This window comes from Poeciliopsis prolifica, unplaced genomic scaffold, assembly GCF_027474105.1.
Source record: "Poeciliopsis prolifica strain line A6 unplaced genomic scaffold, Auburn_PproV2 SCAFFOLD011, whole genome shotgun sequence".
Lineage (NCBI taxonomy): Eukaryota > Metazoa > Chordata > Actinopteri > Cyprinodontiformes > Poeciliidae > Poeciliopsis > Poeciliopsis prolifica.
Window position 1 is genome coordinate 5,624,364 of NW_026562386.1, and position 22,364 is coordinate 5,646,727.

Consider the following 22,364-nt stretch of genomic DNA (forward strand, 5'->3'; position numbering starts at 1 on the left):
AATAAGTACACTATTTCTAGTGTACTAAGTACACTAGAACTAAGTCCCTATATAAAACTAACTTATAAATAACTTTTCTGCAAGATATAAGAGTTTGTTGAAAGTCAGCAATTCCTTAATATTGGTGAAAAATACTTGTTCCATTGGTGGATTATTTCACTTATAATGTGAGGAAAGTATTTATTGAGACACTCTAAACTAGTAGTTTTTCATCAATATTAAGGAATTGCTTACTAAAAACTAGCTCTTATATTAAAATTACTTGTAAGTTACTTTTGTCCTTTTTCAGGTATGTGTATTAGAAACTAGACTAAAAATAACATTCTGTGATTTTGCAGGGTCATTTTCTGCAAAGTTTTTCTTCCCTTCACTTAACTTTCCATGAATAAGCCTTGATAAAGCTCTCTGATGAAACTTCTTCAGCAATGAACACTGTTTCATTTTTGTGTTGGGTGTCAAGCCTCCAGTCTGCCTCATGATTGTAAGACCATAACATACTAACAGTCTTTATTAGTTTTATATAAACAATTGTGTTCATAAACTAATTAAACAAAAAGGACTTGTGAATATGTCCCAGTTTTCCCTGAAACAACCGTCAAATAGTGTTTGAATCACGGAGCAGCAACAGCACCACCTGGTGGTCATTTTGAGTCATCACATGGAAAATGTAATGGATTCGCCACAAGAAAAGCTTTTATTTTGAAACAACGCACGGGAAATCGGAAGGGAAAATCAGCTGGAATCCACGGAAATCCTCGACGGGACTATATTTCTTTACTTAGCTAGCGATTTATTTGCCAGCTGCCGTCCTTCGCTGCCATCGGCTTGCTGTCCAACCGCCGCCCTGGCGATGTCGGAGTCTTACGGTAAGCGGGCGGCGTCGTGGCGTCCGGACGGGCCGCGGTTAGCTCGTTTCTTTAGCCGCAGGGAGGAGAAAGGGAGGCAGGTGTGTCGACAGGGCTTTTTCCCAACGAAAACACATAGCTTCCAGGCTAACCGAGTCCCTGTCAGTGTGAATAGAACATTCAGTTCATGGTGGCGGTTCTTATGGGTCAAACTGGCCTTTCAGGGCTGACATGCTGAGAGGTGGACAAAAAACACAATAATGTCCTATTTGGATGGATGACATAATAGAGCCTTTGGACATCTGTGACTCCTCTTTTTGTGTTGCTTTATTTCTGTTTTTCATTCAGTTAATGCTCATCCACATTTATTTTGTATTTAATGGCGAACTAAATCCTGATGGAACTAGTGTGAAACTTTTTTTGTGTTATATCTGCAAAACTTTCAGGCAGAAATGGGAAAACTTCACTTTCAAAGATGAACACGTTAATGACAAACCCAAATGAAACGAAAGCAGTTTGTTGTGGTTTTGGATGCGAGCCTGGTGGTTGAAGGAGATCAGGTCACAGATCTGATGTGAGATTCCTCTGATCCTCCTGGACCTTCAGGCAAACCCAGACAGACGGGTTGATGTTAAGATCCAGACTCCAAAACACCTGCAGTCTGTTTGCTGGATTAGAGCAAATGAACTCTTAGTCCAGATGAGATGTCGAATTAGAGCATTGAATTAGTTACTCATAATATTGCTGACATGGCTGATGTTTATAAAGTTACTTTCAGGAACCTGTTTAAGGTCCCTTTCAATTCAAGTACTATGGAGTTACCGGTAATTAATGTATGGTTAACACTGAATGTTTATTATGTTTAATCTCCCTATTTAATCTATTTAAAGAAATGTAAAACCAAACATGACAGACAAACAGATGATTCTTTGTTTTCTTTTTGTTTCCCAGGCCAACATTCTCGCTCCAAGGCAACAGGACTCTGAACTGCAAAACATTACAGAATATAAAAACATTTTCTTAAGGTTTTTTTGTTTCTATCTCCTATCTGCAGATTTCCTCTTTAAATTCCTGGTGATTGGGAATGCTGGGACAGGCAAATCCTGCCTGCTGCACCAGTTCATAGAGAAGAGATGTAAGTCAGAAACACCTGGAAGCGTTTAGCTGCTCTTACGGTTTACTCTGTTTTCAGGTTTCAAACTGTTTTGTTCAATTTCTTAGGTTTATTAACTAATGACAACAGGACCTGCATGTAAATTTATTTCATGTTCTTTTCCTTCCAGTTAAGGATGAATCCAACCACACTATTGGTGTGGAGTTTGGTTCAAAGATCATCAGTGTCGTCAACAAAACGGTCAAGCTGCAGATCTGGGACACGGCGGGACAAGAACGCTTCAGGTGAATCACATCGTTGACCCGGAGGTTAAGCCTCCAGCCTTCATCACATCAGACCAACCGGTAACGACCGTGAGCAACACATCTGGAAAACAACGTTTAAGAAGAAAAATAACACCGTGCAGTTGAAAATGTCTGAAACGATAAATGATGTTGCTCTTCGTCACTTGTGTTTGGAGGTTCATTTGTCCCTCGCTTTAGGTTTGGACCTGAGTTTGGCACAATTAAATACATGCAACTTTTTTTAATCTTAAGTTTTTAGTCTTAAATCCATCCTGAGTTTAATCCGGTTGGGTAAAATGTTTTTGTTTCACCTTCACAAACCTTAAACTCACCAGAAATCAGAGTTTCCAGAAGTGGAGTCGTCAAGCGGCTGATCAGCCAATCAGAACCAGAGATGGAGTGAAGAAAGCGACATGTTACCGTAGACAACCAATAACAAAAACAGCCTGAATACTTTGACAATTTAAACAATTTTCTTTAGACTTCAGGAGATCAAAAAGGTTATGAAGCTTAAAAATGTAAGCAATTTTCTTTAGGACACACCTGGGGCCCACAGGCTTTATACTCTAGATTCTAGACTAAACACTAAGTGTGCATAAATATTATGTTATCCATCAAATTAATGCTGTTTTTATCAATCAACTCCTCCAGTTTCTTGAGAATTATTGTGCAAATTCACAGTAAATCAACAAATCCCTGCACCTTTTTGCGCTAATAATTGGGAGTTTAATAAGAAGTCACATTAACCATCGTAAATAAATGCAAATATTTCCAAATTAGTACTGCAGACACTTTGATTTTTACTGTAAAAAACATCACAAAAAGAATCACAAAGTCCTGGAGGAACTGAAAAGATGTTCAATAATATTTAATTTTAAGAATTTATTGATATTTGAACAGTTTGAACAAGATTTATCATTATATTCTGGTGCAACCGGCCCTTTAAGAGCATTCAGGGTCTGGATTTGGCCCAAAACGAAAACGACTTTGAGGATCAATAAAGATGAATCTATTCTGTCATTAATCTATAACTCCAGACATATTAACCTCTTTTTAAGGTTGTTGTCATTTTCAGGGTTTCATATAAAATAAAGGACATTTAATATTTGAGCAATATTAAGAGTCAGAACTAATCCTGGATTATTTCTAAACTTTCTGATTATTCATTTTTGACTTCAGTTTGTTCCGGATGTGAAGAGTTGTGTTGTTTTGGGTCCGGCAGCAGCAGCAGCGTTCTGAAGTGATCCAATACCCAGAATCTAGTTTTCCTCTGACTGGTGACTGTTCACCCAGATCTCCATTAATCTCTGTGTTACCGCCTGCTTACTGACCGTGTGTCTGCGTCCGTCAGGTCTGTGACCAGAAGTTACTACAGAGGAGCCGCAGGAGCGCTGCTCGTCTACGACATCACCAGGTACCAGAACCGACCAAACCCAGTCCGAGAGCCGTTTCTGCAGCTTCTCCCGTTTGTTTACTCATGTCTGTCTCTGCAGTCGGGAAACGTACAACGCTTTGACCACGTGGCTGAGCGACGCCAGGATGCTGGCCAGTCAAAACATCGTCATCATCCTCTGCGGGAACAAGAAGGACCTGGACGCCGACAGAGAGGTCACGTTCCTGGAGGCGTCGCGGTTCGCTCAGGAAAACGGTAGGAGCTGACTCCTCCAAATACTTCCTGACCGAAATCAATAGATCAATTAATAAGTCTTAAGTTGAGCTGCAGTTCAAAGTGTTTCACGTCAGGAAAACGTCATAAACGCATCATAGAGTCAACAGCTGAACATCTGCGGCGTCCAGATGTTCAGGACCAAAATTGTCAAGTCAAAATTACTGACAAGAAAAGAAAATTTTAAAAATCGAGCAAATAAAGTAGACTCTGTTGTTTTTTTGTTTTATGGGAAAGGGAAGTTATTCGTCATAGATCCAACCATTTAAAATAATTTTGCACATTTGTTCTATTAGAAGAAAGTTGTGCAGTTTTCAAATTGTTTGGGATTTGATTGAACTAATTTATTCTCAGCAGGATTCGGGTGTCTTTCTGTGAAAACTCTTGCTATATTTATAACAGTTAATTAATTAATGTCAGCAATAATGTTGCGCTGATTAAACATGAGAAGCTTAATGAACAAATTTGTGTCATTCTTGAATGCATATGGGGGCCATTTCTGGCCCCGGGCCTCAGCTTGGTCAGCCCTGCTCTCCATGGTTTTGTGTTACAGCTGGAGGACCTGAGTGTGAGGAGATCATGTTTGACTCACTCGTCATGCTGTGTGCAGAAAAGCAGCGGCTCTAATCTGTGAGTGTTTGTGTCTCAGAGCTGATGTTCCTGGAGACCAGCGCACTAACGGGGGAGAACGTGGAAGAGGCCTTCGTCCAGTGCGCTCGGAAAATCCTCAACAAGATCGAGTCCGGTAGGAGTCCGACCCGTTCCCCCGACACAGACCACACACATTATATCAGCCGAGTTACATTTACTCTGTTACATTTATACGAGTAACTTTTTGAATAAAAGTACTTTTGGAAGTGTTTTTCCTAGTCTGTACTTTTTACTTTTACTTGAGTAACTTCATTATGAAGTATTTCTACTTCAATAACATTTCAGTGGATTTTCTGTCCCCTGAATGAAGAACAAACATGTTTCAATAAAAATTCATCAGACACACATGTGCAGTTATTGCCAAAGTTTCATATTGAAAAATTCAGATTTGGAAAAATTTTCTTTTGTCTGATTTTGTTATTTTTTTAAACTTATATAAATGATCATTTTGCTTCATTAAATACCAACATTTCTCACTTAACTTTATATTTTTCTCCATCTGATGATGTAATTTTTAAAAATTAAATGACTGATAATTTGATCAGTTACTCAGTACTTCAGTGGACTTTTTACCAAATAATTTTTCACTCTTACTTGAACAATTTCTTGGTTACTTTTACTTGAGTAAATGTTTCAGTCTACAAGTATTCATCTGGAAGTTACTTTACCAGCAGCTGAAATAGCCTCGTTTTGTTAGCAGTTAACCAACCTTTGTGCTTCATTCTTTCTTCTTTATGTAAAACCAACTTACCTCGGTTCTTCTCGGCCGTCTGACGTTTCCTCTCCGGCTCTAGGGGAGTTGGATCCGGAGCGGATGGGTTCGGGCATCCAGTACGGCGACGCGGCGTTGCGACAGCTGCGCTCCCCGCGCCGCGCTCAGCCGCAGGGCTCCCAGGACTGTGGCTGCTAGTGGACTTCGTGCAATTCACTACATGAAGGTGAAAAAGTTTAGAGAACCAGAGGTTTCCAAATGAAATCGATACATAAAGTCACTAATTACTCCTCGATTAAAACAAGAGTTCAGTTTTAATGATGCAATAATGTAATTATGGCTACATTTAATTATTTCTTTATATCTGTTATTTTGACAAGTAATCGATTCGTCGGTTTGAAAAAGAATTGACACATTCTGCATATTTTTTTTAATTTAACCTATTTTATGCAATATTAAAAATACATTAAATAAACAAATATTTCTGTTTTAAAATAAGAAAATAAATATTTTATCACTTAAAATGCAACAACACAGCATTTAGTTTTGGCACAGGATGCATCCGCCTTTAAGAATTTGAACAGTTGAAATGCCACTTGAGGAAAAATATAAAAATATTGACAGAAAAATGTTTTTTTATCTTAAGTGCAAAATATATTTAGTTTTTATACAGTTTTGTTTTAATTACTAGTCTGAATTTCTCATTCTCTCAGTAAAATATCCTTTTTTGGGATCTCTACACTCTAGTTAACAATTAATCGATTAGTGAATTAGCTGACCATAACGTTGACAATCGATTAATCTGATTAATCGCTTCAGTTCTAATTTATTATAACAAAATTTACACATACTTTGAGATGTTTATTAGAGCATTTATAATCATAATGTTTTAGATAGTTGGAGATTTGAATACAATGATACATTCACGATTACTTCATATTTGATTAATCGTTTCAACACTAAATTATTTCTCAACCATGACTGCCTCATAATTCATCCTTTATGTTTCTTAAATTGCATTGTTGGTTGAAATTGTTTGCTTATTCACCCAGTGTTTCTGTTTGGGGCAGGTTTATAAAGACCAGAAGAAGAAGAGCCATGGAGGACCTAACAGTGTTGGGTTCAGGTTGCTGGCTGGTGACCCCTCCCATGACCTTTGCACGGACCCTTCAGAGTCTTTATTTTCATTTCTGCATGTGCAGAGAGCTGAGAAGTCCTTCTGGCCCCTCTCACCTCCCTCAGATCGACCATCTTCCCAGCAGTCCGCTGCTTTACTGGACCAAAATGGCCCCCACCATCCCCGCCAAGGATGCTAAACGTCTGCATGTCTCTCTCCTCTCGGTCACACTGTGTTCCCTCCGACGCAGTCTGGACTCCACCTTTACTCCATTATTGACTAAACAGGATTTGACTGGTAATTTGTTAGTAAAATATGTTGCCGTTTTGCTCCAGCTTGGATGAATTAATGCAAACCAGACGACTTTATCTTCGACTCTTTGGCATGGAAACCAAACTGTTCTCTCTTTGTTTCCCTCTCTGGTTTAAACACTCTACTAAACGTTGCCCTCATTAAAGCTAACACTCCCTCCCTTCCTGCTGCCTTTCTCGCATTAAATTCCCTGATTTCGCTTTTTTCGCTGTACAGAGTTTCTGTAAATAGAGACCGACGCATGCTTTCCCAGACGGAGTATTTTATTATAGCTGATATTCCATCTGTATTGCATTAGAAATCATATTCAGCATCATTTTCATGCTCCACTGTATATTTAAAAACACTGACTCCTCGTGCTCCGCGTGTGAAGGACAGGTCACCATTTTAACGGTTGTGTAACACGTTTGTCCTGCAGCCAGTGAAGTGGCACTAATTGTTGTTTGTTTACATGAAAACCTGACTGATGCTGACCAATCACAGCTGCAGTCCGAATCTTATCTGTTGTGTGCTTTATTTATTTCAATCTTTTAAGACTAACATGTCACTTTGCTTTAGTTATCCTCTTCCTAAGTAGCTTAATTAAAGCCATAATAAGCGACAGAACTAAACTTTTCCATCACGGTTCAAACTAAAGCAGCCTTTCGGGATTTACTCTGAAATACGACGGCGGCTTTCGCCGTTTCACATCTGGATGTGGTCATTTTGTTTGTTTTTGTCATCAGATTCTCTCGTTTCCATGTATGTCTGTTTTGTCATGAATATCACAGATTTTTAATTTATTGTTTATGATAATTGGCATATGTTTTTGAAATAAAACAAATAGCAAATACATCACTGGATATTTGTTTTTGGGTTTTTTTATTTCTCTACAGCTTCACATCGGCTCTCAGTGAAGGAAAAACTTAAATATTTAGACTCAAACTCAGTCTAAATATTTAAGTAAACTTTAGCTTTAATCAGTAAAGCTAAAGTTTACTGATTAAACTTTAGCTTTAATCAGCTACATGATTTTTATTTGTTTGAATCCTTTAGATTCTCATGTAAAAATCATCTAAAAGTTCAGTTTTTCTCTGCAATTTAATTCAAAAAGTGAAATTTGTATATTCTGATAGATTTATTTCAAGCAATAATGTTTGGTTATTTTTATGATCAAATCATCACAAACTAAAAATTTCCCACTGGTGCTCAGTGGGAGATCCACATGTTTTCCTTCCACTAAGCTTTCTATAAATATCCTTGGAAACAGAAACCGTTTTTAGCAGCTCAGCCTCCTCAGGAAGCTTTCAGGCCAACAGTTTTTCCCTTATTTCTGAGTCACAACAATTAATTCTAGGATTAAAAATGGTTTATTTGTTGGTTTTATTTGATATTCAAATTTTGCACAAAATTTGTATTTTTTAGTGTTTTCATAAGCTGTAAGCAGAGGTGAGTAGAGTATCCAAAGATTGTACTCAGGTAAGAGTAGAACTACTTAAAGTAGTAAAAGTAGCCGTCCAAGAAATTACTCAAGAATGAAAAAGTATTTGGTAAAAAGGAAACTCAATAACTGATCAAAACAATTCTTTATTAATTAATAATTATATCATTAACTGGACCAAAATATTAAGCTTTGTATTTTACAAACCAAACTGAAAATAATTCATATTATTAACATGATTACAAAATGCAATCAGGCAAAGGAAGACATTTTCCAAATTACTTTTTTCATTTTCATCATTCAGTGAAAGTACTCACTTTATAATAAAGTAAAATAAAAAATTGTAGTAAAAATACTGATTAAAGTACCAATAAGTTCCTCTAGTAGTTTCTATTTGCCAAATAGAAATAATCAATTTGGGTTTAAATTCTGTGTAATAAATCTCACTTCCACTTCTTTCTTATAAATACTCATTGCTGATATTTTTTTAAATCAAACTCTTATTAAATGAACCTGAACAGGAAAAAAAAGTTTTCTAAAGCATTTCTTTCCTTCGCTTTGCTCATTACAGGCTCGGTTAAAGTTGTTTAAAGATTTAAAAGGGTAAAAATGATCAGATTTAAAATCTTACCCGTTTTTAAAGTGTGATTACTTGAACAGGTTGGTATATTTTGATGCTTCCAATCAAAATCTCAGCAATGTGCGAGAAAAATGTTTCACTAAAAGTTTTGCCTCCCTTGACCCGACATTCATCTTTGTCATTTAAATATTTGTAAAATTATGTGAAAAACATCATGAAAGTGTTAGAAACCTAAACGATAAACATTTCCTGTTTCTTTGTACTTATCTGAGAACATAGAAAATCAACTGATTGGTTTTAAAGTGAAATTCTGCACAGAATAATTACAAACCAATAATGAACATGATGATACAATAAAGAGAATAAAACAGTCTTCCCACCATTTCTAGTGTTTAACTTCTGTAAAATATTTGATCAAAAGCAAAATGTAGTTTATATTTATGAATATAAATACTTAAGTGTAAATAGTTTAAGTTAACAGCAACCACAAATACAAAATATTAAAACAATTTTAACTTTTCATATTAACAAAAGGAAACTATGAATATTTACATGTTTAGTTTTCTTTTTGGCTTCAAAACATTCGGTGACATAAATCTCAGACTATAATCTCTGCTATCCTTTGGACTGGATCTAAACTGACCGTACATCACATACTACACTGATTGTTTTGTTTTTTACTGGTAAAAAAAATGTCAACATGTGGATGAAGATCTACAGTGACCCTGATTAACACCTAGCTGACCGAGTAGAAAATGTTTTACAATCTTTCAGTGTATTTTAAAGAAAAAGGACAAAATCTGCCTGAAGTTAAACCAGCAGTTTTAATTTATGAACAATATCCAGATGAAGGAAGACAAAAAACCCAAAAGGAGTGGAAAAAAAAGAATAAAATCCCTTCAAGGTCAAATGACAACAGGATATGTTTAAAAATTTCAAGGAAGCAGGTACAAGTCTCGTTTGTAATAAAACCAGGTGTTCCTGATGCATTCTGGGTATTTCTCCTGCTGAGGGGCCTCTTCCAGGCAGACGGAGGAAACTTTCTGTCTCTTTTCTAACTTTCTGTCTCTTTTCTCACCACATCCAGGACCAACATCGATACAAGATGTAATTCTGACGCTTTAAGAAAATCCTGGAGCGAAACAGAGAGAGAGAAAAGAAGTGAAATTAATGAACGGTTTGCAACAGGAAAACAAAATCCAAACTGTTTATATTTTATCATAATTCAAGTTAAACCACAATAAGCAGATTTGGGTGCTCTGCAGGTTTTATTACAAATCAGAAACATCACAGACATGATGCTAAAGTTAAGTTAGTTTAGCTGTTGAAAGATTTCTGAGGTTTGATAAGTTATGTGTAACATTCAGTTTAATAGTAACTAGTCACATTTACTTCAGTTACTTTATAAAAAAAAATAGGTACTTTTGGGAGTATTTTTACTATGCTGTACTTTCTACTTTTCTTCAGTAACTATATCACAAAGTATTTTTACTCTTACTTGAGTAAAATTTCTGGATTTTCTACCCAGTGAATGAAGAACAAAGACAAAAACACCTGCAGTCTTTTTACTGAAAAACACTGATTTAAAAAAACTTTCTGGTAATTTATTTGCGGGGTTGTGAATAATAACACCTGTCATGAACATGAGTAAGTCTTCATGAATATTCATGACTGTTGTCATAAAATGTCATCATGACACTTTTAATACAAAGTTGACGTTATTCAAAATCGTTATGACAACTTGACATTAACCTAGAAATCATGATTTGACATAAATTTGCTACAAAAGTGTTACTGATTAAACTTTAGCTTTAATCAGCTACATGATTTTTAAATTATGTAGCTTTAATGAAGAACTGCTCACCTTGACGTCAGTCTGCAAGTTGTGGGACTGCAGCGCCCCCTGCTGGTCCTCCTTCTCTCTTCTTGGGAATAAGAATTAAAATCCTAAACTTATTAAAACCTGCTCACCTTATTCTTGATATATATTGCCCCATCATTCCACCTTAACAAAACGATGAGTATGTAAACATCTGGCCAACTTTGAATTCTTCTTCATATAAGTTCAAAAGTCTCTTCAAGAACAAGAATCTTCATCTCATTGTTTTACTCAGGAGTCGCTCCCCTGTAGATTATTATGTCCATAACAAAGTCGTTCTTTTACTGGACGTCTTAAAGGATTTGCGTCAAAGTATGGCCGTAAAATTCAACTACTAACACTAATTAAAAATGTCTGGTAATTTGAAGGGACGTGCATAAGACTGAATGTTGTCAAAAAGCTTCATTTTTTTTAAATAATGACATTTCTAATGCAAAGTTCAATTAAAACATTCATTAAAAGTTATTATTTACTGAATTAAACTTCATTAAAATAGTCGTGACGCATTCGGTGTGAATGGACCATTATGCACAGCCCTTCAAATTCAAGTGACAGCAAATGTCTTTATGTTACAAAACTTCAGTTCATATTAAAATTATCAAAACCTTTTTTTCCATGATTGTCCTCCATCTTGTACAAAATCCCTGAGCTTGAGAAGTTTTCCATGAAGACAAGTCGCAGTGAGACTCTGAGCCCGTAAAATGTGCCGTGTGTCTGAACTTCCGCTGTTTCTAGAGGCAGGAATGGCTTTGTTGGTGCTGATGTGCTGCCGCTGTCCTATCGGGAGCGAGCGGAGAAACAGCGCATGTACTCGGTGAGCCAGGGGTTGAACTCGGGCTGAACCGCCATCACGGTTTTATTTGGGTCCGCTGATTTGGCCCGACGCTGCTCAGGTTGCCGGGACTGGATCTGCCGCTCCACCTGCCGCCTGGTCTTGGCGCGCAGAGCCGATTCATGAATCTGTCGGTGAAACGAACGGTTAAAGTTTACGTTTAGAGAATGACAGGTACACCAGGCCTTACGTCACCTCAGCAGTAGAAGCTGCAGGACCGACATTGTGAGTCTTTCTATCTGCGATGTCTGCATCCTTTTCTCCTGAGCCATACAGTGCGAAAGGATGTCGTTTCTCCTTTGTGTCCTCTTGGAGCTGCCGTACAGGCCTCACGCGCTGGGAGCGCCAGGCTGGTCTCGTTAATTTGGAGGGTTTTCTCCGGCGAGGTCGGGCTGCTCTAATCTCTTTTTCTGGAAAATGAAAAGAAAAACTTTTACAAATCCTAACCTGGACAATAAATTGGTAACAGTATACATCACAATGGACACATGATCAATACCAACCCTTTCGATAGAATTATCAATAATTTCATTGAATTTTGATCCAGAATTGTACGGCATTCTGGGAGATGTAGGCTGAGGAAAGACTTTAGCTGCTCAAACTAAAGGTTGGTGGAATCAACTCTCTCATTCTTTGGTTACCTACCGACAACTTGTTGAGTAACTGCCACAGCAGCAGTTTAAATTTTCTCATAACAGCTAAATAATAATAATAATAAACCACAACATAAAATGAAAACTGAGAATCAAACAGTAAAGGTCACCACTAGTTTGGCCGAGTCAGTCATGGATTGTCAGAGTTAGGTCCCTCGGTTCCGGCACCTATGCATGCAAGTAATAGCCGATCACTGATCTCCCAAAACTAAGGGAAAACTGCACTGATAAATTGGTGCACCCATATTAAAAATATAGAACACTATATATGAACATAATAAAGTTGTAAAGCTACTCTTAAATTAAATTGTGTGATTCTTTAGGTACTCAGTATTTTAAAATTATATTTGATGATAGTTTACCTTTGTCTCGGAGTGGAGCAGAGAACTCCTCTTCCTCTCCCTGAACTGCTTTGTTGGACTCCCTGGTATCGTCACACTGCGAACCTAAACAGTGAGTCATGTCACACACCAGAACACGCAAACATGGCAGTGTGATGATACATTACTCTTTTAATGTAACGCTTACTGTGTGCGGACAACTGTGGGTCAGGCCTGATCTGCTCCTCATTCTGGACGGCATGTCCAGCTCCAGGTCCAGGTCCAGGTTTAGGTCCAGGTTTAGGTCCAGCTCCGGTGGTTCTGGTTTCCTGCTGTCTGTCCGTCTTGACCCCCTCAGGGTCTTCAACCTGGTTCTTACTGGGGCGAGGAGGGCTCCTTCCTCCTGAGTCCGAGTCGCTGTCCGAGCCGGTCCAGAACCAGGGGTTGTGTGTGTGCTCCAGCAGCCTCCGGGTCAGCCTGTAGGCCAGCATCTCTTCATAACATTTGGTGTAAGTCTCCCATTTGGGATCTTTGAAATTCTTCATGTATTCTGAGCGGATCCGTTTAGTCACCATCTTGTCCCGGTTTGAACTAAAAATAGAGCACAAATAAACCAAAGACTTTATCACAATAAGTCTATCGCAACAGTCACAAGAGAGTCGTGACAGCTGAAACTCCTTAAGCTAATTGTTTACCACCGCCAGACATTTAAACCAAACCAACAGCAGCTTTAACCAATAGCAGCACAGGAAGCCGCTCAAAGACCCGCCTACTTTCTAACGAATGGGCTCTTAGCTCGCTTTTTGGGCAACCAAAACAGAACCAGAGTTCGGTCCGAATGAAACTGTGAACGTGTGTTTTCTAAATCTGTCAAAAATATTGGCTACAAGAACATCGAGGAGTCTGTCTGACATAACTACCTGCCTAACAGAAAGTTCCTGAACGCGGTGACGTAACTCTCAGCGCTCCCTCTGATTGGCTGCCAAGATTACACGACAGATTTGAAGAGGTTTGCTACCGTAATTCGCCCAACCAGCTCCATTTCAAATTAGTGACGGTAAACAAACACTTACGCAACAATTTGTCAGTCACGGCTGGTGAATAATTTTAATCAGTTATCGTAAAATTAAGCACAACAGTTTCTAAAAAATATATATTTAATATTTCTATATACTTTACAATAAATTTTACACTAATAGTCAAAATAATGTCTAAAATATATATTCAAACTTTTAAAATGGCAGCACAGAATGAACTCGACATCGTAAGCAGGAGCGTCTTATGAGGGGGAAGTTATGACAATTCCCAGGGCCCCTGACCAACAGGGGGCCTCCGCAATTTATTTTGTTTTGTTTTTTGTTTTTGGTTTATATAAAAAATGGAGTCCTGTCAATTACAAATTAATGTGTTTTCTAAAATTGTTTTTAGCAGTAAAAAATGTAATGTTAACCCTCCCACACCACATAGCTCACATCTCCCTGGATCTGCATGAAACGATTAGTTCCTGCTTGGAGCTTGACGGCGACAATGTTCAGTAGCAGTCTGTGGCTGTTATTATGCGCCAAGAAAAATAAGTCAGGTTTTCAAAACAAACAAAAAGGAGAGACAGAGAGAGAAAAGGGTAAATGTGTCTATTTGTAACCCAGTTTTTCTCTGAGAGGTGGGTAGACTGTGTTAGATTATTACCACAGAATATATTTTCTTATTTGTAAGCATTGACATGCAAAGGTTACTTGGATAATTGATAACAAACCGATCTCCATAGAGTACAGTAAGATTGCAACACATCTATTCTGGATACAGATTTTCATTTAATAGATTCCCAAGAGGAGTCTGTCTGACATAACTACCTGCCAAGAACTTTTGCTGTCACCTCTGAAGGTTTGGAAGACATAAATTCACGACGATGAGGTAAAAGTGGCCTCATGAGGTTCGTTGACCAAGTTTAGCTCCAAAAATGTGCAATAAAATGATCAAGTATTCTTTCTGTACAAAGAATGTGGAAGTATGTGTGGATGTCATGCATTTTTTATAGTTATGCTTCATTCCTATTTTTATCTCCTACAAAGGCCCTTACTGACCTATTACCGTAATGCACCATATATGCGCGTTGATGATAATCTTTAAGAGAGAGCTGGCTTGACTTTACATGCAAGTGTCGACTCAGTTGACCAGCTCGGGTACGAAACGACCAGAGTTTAAGAGAAATCCTGCATAGAGCGACTATTTTTAACACATCCACCAGGAACCATTAAACATGTTTTCCACACGGCACTCATTGGCTCAATGCACTGTCTATGTTCTCCTTTTACAGTATGCATCATTAAAATAGCCTGCATGTTGATAACAAATATATGGCTGTAGTGTCCAGTTTGCACGACAGATTAATCATGGCTCCATGGAGCGCTGTAATCGCCTGTCGGCTCCGGTACCAGCTCAGTAAATCCACCAAACACTCCAGTCCAGTCCACAACAGTTGACCCGCTCGACGGCAGCGACTCTCGCCCGCACAGATCTAATTTTATATACAGTACGCATACTTACCGAGAGCTCGGATGTCACGGAAGCGGCCCAGAGCAGATGGCTCTGCAGTGACGACACAGGGTTTAGCTCCGCCCACCGGAGAGGACGCTTTTAAAAAGCCAAACTCACCCCCGAACAGGTGCTGCGTCCCTGCACAGTTTAGTCCGTTTGATCGTGAAATATTTAAGTGTTTTATGGCTGATGCTCTGAATAATAATGTTGCCTTTATTCCCTCTGTTTTTGTCTCCTGAGAGTTTGAGAAAGTATTTTAAACAAGCTGCATCTGTCAGAGATGAGTTACATTTACTTGGATAAAATTTACTTTTAGGAGTAGGCCTACTTTTCCTAAGCTGTAGTTTTTTTTTTATTTTTAATTTTACTTTTACTCGAGTAATTTTATTGTGAAGTATTTGTCCTCTTACTGGAGTGAAATGTCTGTATTGTCCTCCCACTGAATGAAAAAACGTTTTAACCAAACATTCAGCATGATACAGACACACGCCTGCAGTTTTTGTTTACATTTTTAGAAGTTCAAAATTGAAAAAAATGATTGATTTTGTTGCTTTTTTTTGTAAGTATGTTATTTACATGAATCATTTTGATCTTTAAAACACCCAGATTCCCTCCTAACTTTACATTTTGCTGCGGGTCATTTTTAAGCTTCTCCTGCTTGAGTAATTTTCTGGATACTGAGCGCCTCTCGGATTACCTGCTGAGCTCATATTCATATAAGGCAGAGCTCGCGGAGAGGGTCCCCCTGAACACAGTATGCTTTCGACTAAAAATGGTCCGGGGGCCAGGGCGGCGCATGTGGCAGCTCAACGGGATTCCGGAGCGGGTGTCCGGTGTCCCAGCGCTACTGATCCGGGTCAGCTGTAACAGCAGAGCCGCTCCTGTTGCGCCTGTTGCCTTTGCGCATTCCTGCCAAGTGCTATTCTGAATGTGCGCGTTGAAGGCGGACCTTTCGGCTTCTGTGGCCGAAAGGTCCGCCAATCAGAACTGAGGATGACGTGACGCGCCTTCATCCCACACATCCGTCTCTCCATCCGACAGGTGGAGTTCACAACTTAAGTCATCGACTCTACTTTTTTTTTTTCTTGCATATGTTTGGCAGTCGTATCTCAAATTGTTCTTGCTTTTTATGAATGTTTTTGTCTGACATTCATGAAGAAATGTAAAAATGTGCAGCTCTGGAATAAACTGCACTGAGCCCCATTGAAAACCTTCTGGTCTATCCCACCAAATATTGACCTCTGAACTCTTCCTGAGTTAAAACATCAGTGCTGTTGTTTCTAAATGAACATTCACTCGTTTTATTTGTATTTCAGGTCTGAAAGCTCTGCGTCACTTTAAATTTCACCATTTCTCAATTTCTGCAACTAAAAACGGAATTTTTGCTTTGAATTTCAGAGACACGTTGTCAGTCGTTCACAATTTATTTTACTCAAACGTATAGCTATAAAGAGTAGAATAAGAGAAATTCATAATTAAAAATTGTCTCTTAATATTTTCCAGCACTAAGTGCTAATATTGAAATATATATTTTAAAAAATTCAATTTGCAATTTTGACACTTATGGGGACATCAGATATTGTTATTTTTGAGGGGGAAAAAATGAATAATTTCTTATTTATATGAGGTTAAAATTGAGAATACTCGTAATTCATCAACAAAAATACTAATTTTTGACGTTGCAAAGTTCAGGCAATAATCAATATAAACATTCAAAAACAACACATAAAATGTAATAAAATAAATAAACATTCATCAAATTCACTGATGTTGGCTGTGGTGAGAGTTGAAGTCAGTAATGGATTTTATTGAAATACTTTTTCATGTTTTATGCTGCATGTCGCCAATGTCGTTATTTTTGTGCTCAATGTGGAGGAATCGATTAATTAGTTATTGATCAGATTGATGTTTGATTCTCTCAGGTCCTGATAAAACTCACTTCCACCACAGGAAGGAAAATCTAATTTACAAATATATCAGAGGAAAAAAAAAGAGAAAGTGAGCTTTTGACCTCTAAAACTCTGTTTTTGAGAGAAGGAACTGACAATTTATGTCACAGCATTAAACATTTTATGATATGTTTTGCGTGTTAAAAACTGAATTTAAGCTCAAGATTTCTTTTTAAAAAAGGAGAAGTCACATTATCTTTTCATGTCAGTCTCACAAAATGCTGTTCAGCTCTTGGTTTAATTTTAGGTCGCTGTTAAAGGAAACCCGGAGCTTTGATTCGCTTTTCCTGCACTTTTCCACCCTCCCCTTTAAGAGAAAACCAAGGCCAGGGGCAAAAATACCAAATAATGGACTTTAATAAATTATCAATATGTATATACACTTACATTCACATGTGTTGGGCAACATGTCGTTGTTATTTCTTTTTTTTTTATTAAAGTTTTTTTGGTGTATGCATGGTTCAGTGGTTGTTTTCACAGCCTTTCTCCGTGCAACACAGACAACAAACAGCTTTGAAATATGCAGATTTTAAACCAATATAAATTGCATGTGGATGTCAACGGCGCAGACAGCCGGTCCGTTGACAGCAGCAGAGTGTTGCTGTGCCGCAGAGCTCTTCCTTCCTCCTCGCTCGTTCTCCGGGCTGCCGGTGGTGGCGGAGAAGAAGAAGATGGAGGATTTAGAAGCACTTCCTGTGGACAATGCTGGGGCCGGCCTCGTCGTACTCCTGCTTGGAGATCCACATCTGCTGGAAGGTGGACAGGGAAGCCAGGATGGAGCCACCGATCCAGACGGAGTACTTCCTCTCAGGAGGAGCGATGATCTGGAGAGAGGAAGGGAGTTTGGTGAGAATCAGTCAAGAAGCTGGAATGTGTGCGTAAAAAATGTGCGGTTTGTTGTTTACCTTGATCTTCATGGTGCTGGGGGCCAGGGCAGTGATCTCCTTCTGCATACGGTCAGCAATACCAGGGTACATGGTGGTACCGCCGGAGAGCACATTGTTGGCGTACAGATCCTTACGGATGTCAATGTCGCACTTCATGATGCTGTTGTAGGCAGTCTCGTGGATGCCAGCAGACTCCATTCCTGGTCGGGTGAGAGCGCAAGTGTTAGGAGGACTAGCGTGGAGTCGTGGTTGCCATTTTAAGACCAAAAAGAAGAAGAATATCTGGAGTACCGATGAAGGAAGGCTGGAAGAGGGTCTCGGGGCAACGGAACCTCTCGTTACCGATGGTGATGACCTGACCGTCGGGAAGCTCGTAGCTCTTCTCCAGAGAGGAGGAGGAGGCGGCGGTGGCCATCTCGTTCTCGAAGTCCAGGGCCACGTAGCACAACTTCTCCTTGATGTCGCGCACGATTTCACGCTCAGCTGCAGGGAGGAAGATCCATGAGTTGTTAATTCAGAGAGCAAAGGAGTGGCGGCTGTCAATAGTCGTGCGCTAAAAGCGAGTCCCTCACCGGTGGTCACGAAGGAGTAGCCACGCTCAGTCAGGATCTTCATCAGGTAGTCGGTCAGATCGCGACCAGCCAGGTCCAGACGCATGATGGCGTGGGGCAGGGCGTAACCCTCATAGACTGGGACGTTGTGGGTCACACCATCACCAGCATCCAGCACGATACCTGAGAGGAGACAAGAGGGTGAGTTTCGTAAAGCTGGAGTAAAAAAAACAACACACACAAAAAAAAAAACTTCTCAAAACTACGTAACACGATGTGACGGTATGTACATAAATTTTAAAAGAAATTCTGTACGTCAAGGCTGTGCGTAAACGGGCTAATCTGGAAAAAAATACTCAGGTAATTTGTGTGTATCTTTGTGAGGAGTTGCAGCGGAGAAAGTCTCGAATGATCCTAAAAATATCTTAAAACTATTAAATATAATGTGACGTGTTGCGACTAATGTCAGTGCGTAAATATTCAAATAAATGTTGCGCGTAATGTTATCCAACCTGAAAAATATTCAGGAAAATTGTGAGTATCTTTTCGAGGAATCGCAGCGGAGAAAATCCCCAGTGATCTGAAAAAAATCTTAAAATTACAGAAAGGATGCGACTAAAGTCTGTGCGTAAATATTCAAGGAAATGTGCGTAAAGTCATCCAATTTGGAAAAACATCCAGATAAATTAAATGGATCTTTGTGAATCGCTTCTGAGTTGTTGCAAAAAAGATGAGACTTAAAAAATAATATTAAAACAATTAAAGACGATGTGACGGGATGCGACTAAAGTATGTTCATAAATATTCAAAGAAAGGTGCGTAAAGTTATCCAATTTGGAAAAAAAATCCAGGTAAATTGAATGGATCTTTGAGAAGTCGCTGCGGGAAAAATCCCGAAAAGAATCTTAACACTATTAATCGTGATGTAACTAAAGTATGTGCGTAAAAATGCCAAGAAATGTTGCGCGTGAAGTTTTCCGGTCTGAAAACTCTTCAGGTAATTTGTGTGGGTCTTTGCTTTTAGTCGTGGTTCTCACCAGTGGTACGGCCGGAAGCGTACAGGGACAGCACAGCCTGGATGGCCACATACATGGCGGGGACGTTGAAGGTCTCAAACATGATCTGGGTCATCTTCTCCCTGTTGGCCTTGGGGTTCAGGGGGGCCTCAGTGAGCAGGGTTGGGTGCTCCTCGGGGGCCACTCTCAGCTCGTTGTAGAAGGTGTGGTGCCAGATCTTCTCCATGTCGTCCCAGTTGGTGATGATGCCGTGCTCGATGGGGTACTTCAGAGTCAGGATACCCCTCTTGCTCTGGGCCTCGTCGCCGACGTAGGAGTCCTTCTGACCCATACCGACCATGACACCCTGGAGGAGGAGGGAGGGAGAAGGTTATCCATGGGGCTACGCGCAGAGAAACGACCTTTGTGCACCCAGACTGGCTTCGCATTGCGTAAATGTGCCAAACAACGGCGCGCGTCACGAAGACGGCACAAGTGACAAATTAAGTCTCAGTGACTGAGAAACTCAACTTAAACATGATGCACTCAAATATTTACTGATATCTCCGCTTTTCATGTAAAGTGACACAGTCTCAGGTGTCACATTTGCTACTACTAGTTTGTATGAAAGTCTAATGAATTGGAGGGTTTTCTTCTTCGTTGGTTACCTGGTGACGGGGGCGGCCAACGATGGAGGGGAACACGGCCCTGGGGGCGTCGTCTCCGGCGAAGCCAGCCTTCACCAGGCCGGAGCCGTTGTCGCACACAAGGGCGGTAGTCTCTTCGTCGTCACACATGTTGGCTTCTGTCACCAGGAGAGAAACGGGGAGATCAGAGCGCACCGAGCCGCCTCGCCGTGCGGGAATATGTGGACTAAATCCGCACGCAGCCTTTAAGGAAGCCGCAGTTTTCCTCCAGATTAAAACGATTTAAAACTAAATGATTAAAAATGACTCTAAGAATCACGAGAATTGGGAGCTTGATGCCATTTATAACATGGAAAGTTAAAACACAATGTGATTGGATTTAATGAACAAAAGCTGAATTGTAAATTTGACATTTTGATTTTAGAAAAAAATAATTATGTATATTTTATTATGTAAATGGACATATTTTTTTTTGCTATTTTACCTTTAATTTCGAGGACTTTTAAATCAAAAATTGGCTTACCTGTTCCCTGTCTGAGGAAACATACAACAAAGTACGTTGTGTGTTTTGATTTAAAAATTATTTGGAGGAATTTTTAAATCAAAACTTGGCCAAAAATAAGGCCACATTTTTGATTTTGGCTTCATTTTTTCCCTCAACATTAAAGGCAAATGCAGCGAGGAAACAGGTGAGGCCAACAGTAATTTTGCGCTTAATCAGTGCCAATTATTTATCTTACAGTTTCAGATTCGTAGACTGTAACTATTTCCTCCTCGCCGTGTGTATTTTTACAAACTATCTGGTCCTACATCTTCCCCGGACGCTCCGCCGGTTCTCTAAGGCCTACAGTCTGTGGCTCCAACCGGGACGAGAAGCTTCGGAAGGCGGCCGATCCTCGCAGGAGTCTTACCTTAGGTGTTTGTCTGCGGCTCGGAGAGAACGACCCAACCAGTGCTGCTGCTGAACCAGCTGGAGTCCTGGCCGCTGCCCGTCCGCCTTTTATACCGGCCGTCCGCCATTCACAAAGCTCAGCACTGGCCCCCATCCCGGCCCTCGGCCATATTAGGATGCTGCCCGGCACCGGCGGCGGGAGTGGGTGGGTAGGTGTGTTCGCGGGGGCAGAGGGGTTCTGGTGGGGGTGGCTCTCATTGATGGGGGTCCAGAGTGACGCTGTGCGCCCCCAGCGAGCAGAGCGGGCGCTCCATGTATGGGCCTGTCGCTCTGACCTCCCTTCGAGCCCCGCGGACCCACCTAGACGGCCGTATAAGGAGCCGCCGCGGGCCGCCGGGGGGTTTCTATGGGAGATGCCAGTTGCTGCCAAGCAGGGTTATAGATTTGCTGCTAGTTGGCCTCATCCGGCCTTAAAATGGGAAAGACGCTTCCCTCATGTGAACCGATTTAGGCCGCAGAGCGCAGAGCCGGGACGGTCCGGCTGAGGCCGATGGATTCATGGAAAGCAACTGGATGGAAACCTGTAGGGGTTTCTTACGTTTCTAATTATGAAATGCAACGAATTAAACTCCGTCAGGCTTTATAAGACAATCCAAGCTTCCCCACTCACTCACCATGCATTGATTTCCTTCTGCAAAGCGAATCACACACATCCCACCTGCATTCACATGCATTTTATCCTCTGAATTCATTTTTTAACTCTTTCTGCAGAGCACATGGCTCAGTGTGGGCTGAAACCTTATCCTCCTGCAGAGCCTGTACTCTGCTCTGTCACTGCAGCAGCAGCCGGAATAATTATAACTCTGCTGGTGGAGGTGGAGGTGGCGTGTGTGTGAGTGAGAGAGAGAGACAAATGTGGAGACTGTGTGTTGAAGTGCGATGGCTCAGTGTTCAGAGAGGAGCAGGATGGGAATATTGTTTCATTTTAATTTAATTTCAGTCATTTGATGAGGACAACACAATAAATCATTCCTAATCATTTGATTAGGACGGTGCACATTAATCCACATCAACACAATCCAGAGGAATGTAAATCAGCTCAGTTTCAACCTTTGCTAAATTATTCATAGGATGCATGTTATTTGGGAAACTCAGCTGGAAACTCTGAAGACACTGGACTCATCAGTCGATCTTCACTTTTAAAATTCTTGGACTGTGTATGCCTTTGCGTTTAACTTACGTTTAGGGTTATACTTTGACTAGACCACTCAGAAAAATCTTCATTCTCGTTGGTGTTACCATCCAGGGATGCTCATGTCATCTCCCCTGAGCTCTTGATCTCCTGCTGACAAAACAAACCTTCCAGAAGTTTCCACTGGTGTCTCATCAGCTCAACAAAGTATTTCCCATGAGTCTTTGGGATAATCAAGGCACTTTTGTGTGTATACATCAGATGAGGCATTGTTTTTCTATGATGTGATGCCCAGTTTCTTTCCTATTACTAAACCCTAAATGTTGACCTT

General features: G+C 40.0%; 4 protein-coding genes across 6 annotated transcripts; 2 read left to right on the plus strand and 2 right to left on the minus strand.

Annotated features, from left to right (window-relative positions):
• The first annotated feature begins 665 nt into the window (after positions 1-665).
• Positions 666-7,535, plus strand: rab4a (RAB4a, member RAS oncogene family). The gene is made up of 8 exons (XM_055036980.1): positions 666-866; positions 1,900-1,980; positions 2,129-2,243; positions 3,595-3,657; positions 3,737-3,891; positions 4,559-4,654; positions 5,355-5,498; positions 6,343-7,535. Exons 1-7 carry the CDS (start codon positions 851-853, stop codon positions 5,468-5,470), a joined length of 642 nt encoding a protein of 213 aa, XP_054892955.1. The 5' UTR covers positions 666-850; the 3' UTR covers positions 5,471-5,498; positions 6,343-7,535.
• Positions 7,536-9,506: 1,971 nt separating this feature from the next.
• Positions 9,507-14,995, minus strand: ccsapb (centriole, cilia and spindle-associated protein b). Of its 3 annotated transcripts, XR_008606438.1 has the most exons (6): positions 14,930-14,995; positions 12,594-12,976; positions 12,428-12,511; positions 11,608-11,822; positions 10,566-11,540; positions 9,507-9,833 (listed from the first exon to the last, which is right to left on the minus strand). XR_008606438.1 is itself a non-coding variant. In XM_055037048.1 (4 exons), exons 1-4 carry the CDS (start codon positions 12,958-12,960, stop codon positions 11,358-11,360), a joined length of 849 nt encoding a protein of 282 aa, XP_054893023.1. In that variant the 5' UTR covers positions 12,961-13,077; the 3' UTR covers positions 9,507-11,357. The 3 variants fall into 3 exon arrangements, 1 of the variants encoding a protein (XP_054893023.1); XR_008606437.1 differs by lacking the exon at positions 14,930-14,995 and having other exon boundaries at positions 12,594-13,077; XM_055037048.1 differs by lacking the exon at positions 14,930-14,995 and having other exon boundaries at positions 9,507-11,540; positions 12,594-13,077.
• A 2,213-nt stretch (positions 14,996-17,208) lies between these two features.
• Positions 17,209-20,976, minus strand: acta1b (actin alpha 1, skeletal muscle b). The gene is made up of 7 exons (XM_055037086.1): positions 20,861-20,976; positions 19,971-20,107; positions 19,345-19,669; positions 18,329-18,490; positions 18,048-18,239; positions 17,775-17,956; positions 17,209-17,693 (listed from the first exon to the last, which is right to left on the minus strand). The coding sequence occupies exons 2-7, from the start codon at positions 20,097-20,099 to the stop codon at positions 17,550-17,552; spliced, it is 1,134 nt and encodes a 377-aa protein (XP_054893061.1). The 5' UTR covers positions 20,100-20,107; positions 20,861-20,976; the 3' UTR covers positions 17,209-17,549.
• On the plus strand, positions 20,557-21,461 carry LOC129364452 (uncharacterized). Its single transcript, XM_055037087.1, has 2 exons — positions 20,557-20,638; positions 20,792-21,461. Exons 1-2 carry the CDS (start codon positions 20,622-20,624, stop codon positions 21,384-21,386), a joined length of 612 nt encoding a protein of 203 aa, XP_054893062.1. The 5' UTR covers positions 20,557-20,621; the 3' UTR covers positions 21,387-21,461.
• Positions 21,462-22,364: the final 903 nt, after the last annotated feature.